Source organism: Haliaeetus leucocephalus, unplaced genomic scaffold, assembly GCF_000737465.1.
Source record: "Haliaeetus leucocephalus isolate CR32 unplaced genomic scaffold, Haliaeetus_leucocephalus-4.0 Scaffold184, whole genome shotgun sequence".
Taxonomy (NCBI): Eukaryota; Metazoa; Chordata; class Aves; order Accipitriformes; family Accipitridae; genus Haliaeetus; species Haliaeetus leucocephalus.
The window spans coordinates 11303722-11309564 of NW_010972620.1; the positions used below are offsets into that span (position 1 = coordinate 11303722).

At 53.6% G+C, this 5843-nt stretch overlaps 1 protein-coding gene across 1 annotated transcript in view; it reads right to left on the reverse strand.

Annotated features, from left to right (window-relative positions):
• Positions 1-1822: 1822 nt before the first annotated feature.
• The window catches only part of GOT1 (glutamic-oxaloacetic transaminase 1, soluble), a gene marked incomplete at its 5' end in the record, with an annotated part of 11505 nt that continues 7484 nt past the window's right edge, over positions 1823-5843 (reverse strand). Inside the window, 8 exons of the mRNA XM_010565015.1 lie at positions 1823-2509; positions 2796-2938; positions 3068-3233; positions 3369-3519; positions 4099-4203; positions 4399-4511; positions 4745-4868; positions 5449-5630. Of these exons, the coding sequence (XP_010563317.1) occupies positions 2370-2509; positions 2796-2938; positions 3068-3233; positions 3369-3519; positions 4099-4203; positions 4399-4511; positions 4745-4868; positions 5449-5630 (1124 nt within the window). The remainder of the gene's footprint in view (positions 2510-2795; positions 2939-3067; positions 3234-3368; positions 3520-4098; positions 4204-4398; positions 4512-4744; positions 4869-5448; positions 5631-5843) is intronic.

The window sequence follows — 5843 nt, forward strand, 5'->3', positions numbered from 1 at the left end:
CTTTGGGTTGGTACAGACCAGTCAGTAGTTTTTGTAGAGGCTGAACGCAACGGGGATATTAACATTAAAAGTGATTTCTCCCTGAGTGATGCCCTGTCTGTGTCAATGGGTATAGGGAAAGACATGCTAACCTCTCCCACCAGGCCAGGCTGCCCTCATACCTGCGGCCAGAGGTGCCTGGCATAACAGGACTCAGAATTGCTGAAGGGAGCAGGTGGAGGACCAGGTCAGCAAGTGCTTCCCAACTTCTCCCTGTAAACCTGGGCTCCCTGTCACTTGCTGCCAGGAGCGGTGCAGAGTTACACTATAGCAGTGCAGACAAGGACTGGGGAAGAACAGGAGTTAATATCCTGCCATTGCAAACACAATAGTGGGATACACATGCTGGAGTACAGCCTGACAGATAACGATAGAAATCTCATAGTCCACCAATGCTGATAAAACTTCAGCTGGAGTAACTGCATCCCTGTCTGGGCACTGCCCTTCTAAGGAAACACACAGCAATTGAAAGGAGGCCAGAGGAAAGCAAGGGCTGGAAAACAACCTACCCCAAAGGCTGAAGGAAACAGGGTCGCTTAATCTTAACTCGTGAAGGATGTGAAGGGGAGAGAGGAAGTTTTCAAATACATAAAAAGCTGTTGCAAAGAGGAAAGGAATAATCTGTTCTCTGTTGCCATGGTAAATGGGATAATGGGTAATGAGCTTACACCGCAGAAAAGGAGAAATTTAGGTCACTCGTTAGGAAAAACAAGGCTGGTAAGGCTAGCAAAGCACTGGTACAGATCACATGGCGGGGGGTAAGCCAGGCTCCACACCTAGAGGTCTGCAAGGACAGAAGTGTAAGCAAATGTCAGAAATAACAAAGGCAGAGTTGATTTCTTCAACTCCTTCTCCTGAGATCACCCCTAGAAGTCATCCTTTAACAACCACTACCCCATCATCCCAGCTGCAGGTGGGCACCAAGAGGACAAAAAGCTCTGCACCTGCACAGAGGAAAGGCTGCCTCTGCCTCACTCTCCTATGTGACATGAACACTAATCTGAAAAGGACAAATGAGACCCGTGCACTGTCTCTCTGCAAACACAACACAGGAACAAAGCACCATTTTCACCTTTACTGTCTAAGCTGCAGCACAAGCAAAATCCATCAGGGCAACAGTGGGTATTGCTAACTGACTCAAGGAAAGGGGCTGTTCCCCTTTCTTCACCAAGACCTTGGCAGGAGGCTGCTCTGTCAAGGTGGTGATATCAGCTCACAAATAGATCTGCAAACAGTGACTGCAGAGAGCAGAAGCAGATGGTCCCAGCTCTTTTTCAGTGCCAGAAACACACGCTGTTGCTGGCAGGTCCCACTGAAGCCAGGGGGAGTAGGTGGCAGTTCACCAGGGGCCTGCTGAGAAGGAGGAACAGGAAAGATCTGCTTTTCGACACATGAGCAGCAGGCCAGGAGCTCTGGGCCAGGGAGAGGTAGCCAGATGGCCGGGTAACACATGACCATCCAGAAAGCAAGCACATACAGATGGACAGGATGAGCTGGACAGCACAGGGCAGGGGGACAGAAAGAGGAACGCAAGACGGATGTGGGAGGAACTGGTCAGCTTCACATAGAGCCACAAGGAGCTCTTAGCTACACTCTCCCAATAGAACTGTGCCCCATTAGTAGCAACCACGACCATCAGAGATGCAACACACCATGAGGGAGAAAGGGAAGGCCTTGAAACAAACTGAGTAAGACCCAGTGGACAAACCAGGAGGCTGAGGCTTTAACCTCAGCCTGGGAAAAGGTTAGCGCAGGCTGAAGGCTCATCACACAAGGCGGGGGTAGTGTTCAGAGATGAAGGTTTAATTTTCTGTCAGCAACACAAAGAAGCAATTATCACAATTACGAATGTTTGCTCGCATAAGGCTCAGAACTCAGGGCAGGGGGAAGCCAGCAACAGCTTTGCCCCTCCCCAAAATACTACCAAGTGACATTAGTTCACAAGCCGTAAAAGATCCCAACCGACTGGCCTGTTATCCCACAGCACATTGCACCAGCACCAGACTTCACCTAGATCAAACTGATCAGTTACATGGAGTCGATTTGGATGTGCTAAAGATGCAGCTCTAAGCACCTGAAGACCAGGCTGCTGTCAGTCAAACAAGAGCCAAGGCAGCTCATGCTGCCCCCACCCTCCTGGGGGCACTGGCTTACTATATTGCAAGGAGTACTTCAAAAAGGACAAAAGATGATTATCCCCGATTCAGCTACCGCTCCCACCTTTATTAAACCCCAAGAGGTGTGGGACAAGGCAAGCCATGAGCAGGGAAAGACACGGACTACACACTACAGCTTTGGTGACTTCATGTAAGTTTGGTTGTTCATGTGCTTCACTGGATTTTTGTGACGGCTTCATGGATGGACTTGGCCACATAGTCCAGGTTCTTGGTAGTCAGGCCACACATGTTGATGCGCCCACTAGCCATCAGGTAGATGTGTTTTTCCTTGATCATGTACTCCACCTGCTTGGCTGGGGAAAAAATTGGACATCAGGTCAGAGCCATGACCCCACAGCTCAGAAAAGCCCAAAGAACCAGTCGAGGCTGCTTGAATCTTTCACAACAAGCAGAAAACTTCGAGCACTGGCCACTAAAATGCTGTCTGGTGCTTCATCCCTGCCTAGCCACAGAGGCAGTGATGCCAGGACACCAGTAAGGTCCCCGAGAGATTCCTGCCTGGACTGCTTCAGCCCAGTTCGACCCCCAGCATAACCGTCCTCACCCAATCCTCCTTTCACCAGGCCACCTTGTACTTACGGTTCAACCCTGTGAAGCTAAACATGCCGATCTGCTCTGTGATGTGGTTCCAGGTACCCGGGGTCCCAAGAGACTCCAGTCGAGACCGGAGCTCTGACCGCATCAGCAAGACCCGATCTGCCATCGTCTTCACATTGCCTTTCCTGCAGCAGGCAGGAAGCAGAGCGTGAGGACAGGCACCTGTCTGGTTTGGAGCCATCTGGCCAAGCCTGGCACTCAGGGAGACGGCTTCCCCCCGCTTTCCCTCTCCCACCAGCCCTGGCAACACGTACCACTCGGCAAAGAGCTGTGGGGAAGAAAGCGTAGTTGCCACAATGCGTGCTCCCTGGGAGGGAGGGTTGGACCAAGTGGTGCGCACAATCTTCTCCATCTGGGAAAGCACACGCTGCACGTTGTCTGCATCCTTCCCCACCACAGTCAGGTTCCCCACACGTTCATCTGTGGACAAGCCAAGAGACGTGAGCCATTGGTTGCACAAATCATGGCAAGGCAGCGCTCTCCCCACCCCCCAGCATGCCAGCCCCATCTGTCTGGGTATGATGCTACTGGGCCAGCTTACTGCCAGACACTCACTGTAGAGCCCAAAGTTCTTGGAAAACGACTGTGCACAGAAGAGCTCAAAGCCCTCGGAGACAAAGTATCGCACAGCCCAGGCATCCTTGTCCAGGCTGCCAGAGGCAAAACCTTGGTACGCCGAGTCGAAGAACGGAAACAGGAACCGGCGCTGCAAGGAGGAACAGTGTTAGAGGGAAACCCCTTCCCCACAACCTTCACTTTACCCCCCGCTGTCCCCCTAGGAGGGAAAAATGACCATTGAGCTTCTGGGTGAATTAAAAGGAAACACGGTCCTGCAACACCAGACTAAGATATTTTCTTTCTACTGGTGTAAAAGAATAGGAAGACTGAAGTGGTCAATAAAAAAAAGGTCAAACGCAGGACAAAACTGCATTTGAGGACACAGGCACAAGAGATGCACCACCTTACATCCTACTGTCCAGCACCTGTGAAAAGCAGGTGCCCGTGGATAATCTTCCCAGTACGAGAAACCTCACTGCAGCTCATGCCACAGAGTTTGAAAGCAAGAACTTGGAGACACGAGCAGAACTGGGATGCTTCTATCTTCTGTGCACAGACAACCAGCATCCTGTCAACCTCTCCCTTCAACACCTGCCGAGCAGGACTCTTCCAGCTCCTGCCACACCTCATGCCATTCCCTAGAGCCCATTTTGGATGCAAGTGCTCTGGCTGGCTCAAGAGCTACCTGTCCCCTCAGCACTGCTTTAGCCCCAGCAGCAGCCCATACCTTCATAACAGCAGCAATCTGCTTCCACTGGTCAGGAGTAGGGTCCGTGCCCGTTGGGTTGTGCGCACAGGCGTGGAGGATGAAAATGGAGAACTCTGGGGCTTTCTGAGGAGAGATTAGGTCTTGGTCACACACACACATGAGACTGGGCACCCACAGCAGCGGGAGAGGCCCTGAGCTACTCTAGGCACTGGCAGTTTCTTTTGTAGAGATCCACTTCCAGACACAGCACACAAGAGCCCAGCCAGCTGCCAACAGCACAGCACCAAGCTCCACCCATCCCATGCAACTTTTACTCACCTCCATGTCATCCAGCAGCCCCTGGAGATCCAGACCCCTCTTGGCAGCATCCCAGTAGTGGTAGGTTCTAATATCTTTAAAGCCAGCATCCACAAACACAGAGTTGTGGTTCTCTGAGGAAAGAAATCACTTTTCAGAAAAGCGGGCCCCACCTCCAGCAAGCCACCTTCTCCAGTCCCAGTACCTCCCTAAATGCCACCAAAATACGTGACGGAGACACTTACGCTCCCTTAATCCACAAGAGGAAGGCCCCTCTCTCACCGCCCAGGCCCCTGCCGTTCCTCCCTCACCCACTGACCCACAGGACTCTCTGCAAGGAGGCAGCAGCACTGACAACAGCACTCACCCCAGGACGGAGCGGAGATGTAGACTGGGGTCGCCGTGTTGTTGTTTCCATTGTACCACCGCCTCAGAAACTCCGCGCCGATACGCAGAGCGCCTGTCCCACCCAAGGACTGAACGCTTCCAATCTGCAACAGAGAGAGTTGCCAGCAGGGTCCACCCAGGTCAACCTCGCCTTTGGTGTGCAGAGAACAGGGGCTCTTGCAAGAGCGAGACAGGATCCCAGACGTGCTCCCTGGGGTCGCCCCAGGCAGGACACCATCCCCTTCCAGTGGTCTTCAACCTCTTTCAGCGCTCAGGCCCATCCAGACACCTTCTACAGTTATAAATAGACTCCAGTTATTCCCATTACTTTTTGGCACAGAGCAGATCCCCAGCTAGCAGCTTATTTCAGGAAAGGTAGTCTATTATCTGACTTCAGTTTCCCGTGGGGCAACCATTAAAAGATGAAGGAAAAAACAAATTCCAATCACAGCCCACGTCCGGTCTTTCCCAAAAACTACGACCACTTGCACAAACAGCTTCAAGTACATGGCTTCATCAAGTAACCTACGACCAGTAAAGACCACGTCAGAGCAATCCCCAAATCCCCAAAATGCAGTTACTCTGCACATTTGTGCTCTTCTGCTCCGTCTGCTGCATAGACGTGCCGGGGGTCCCAGCGGCTCTCCCATCAAGGAGCGGTCTCGCTCCCTGTCCACCACCTACCCGGTTCTCCTTGATGGCGGGGCTGTCGTCACCCAGGGCGATCCGGGAGGCGTTGGCCCGGAACTCGGGCAGGCCCAGGATGGGCAGGTACTCGTGGTTCAGGCTGTTGTCGTTGGCGATCATCTGCTCCACCTTCTTCACCACCGGCAGGACCCATGGCTGCCCCTCGTCCGTGCGGTAGGCTGCGAGGAGAAGGAGAGCCGTCCTTCCCACACCCGGCGGGACGCTGGGCCTCCCGGTCCCCGGTGGGGCCTGTCCGGGGCACCGACACCCAAGAACGGCGGGCAGGCCGGCGCGGGGCCGCCCCCACGACCTTGACGCTCGCCGGTGACCCGCTCGCCGGTGACCCGCTGCCTGCCCTGCCCTGCCTCCGCCCCGCCCGCACCCAGCCTCGC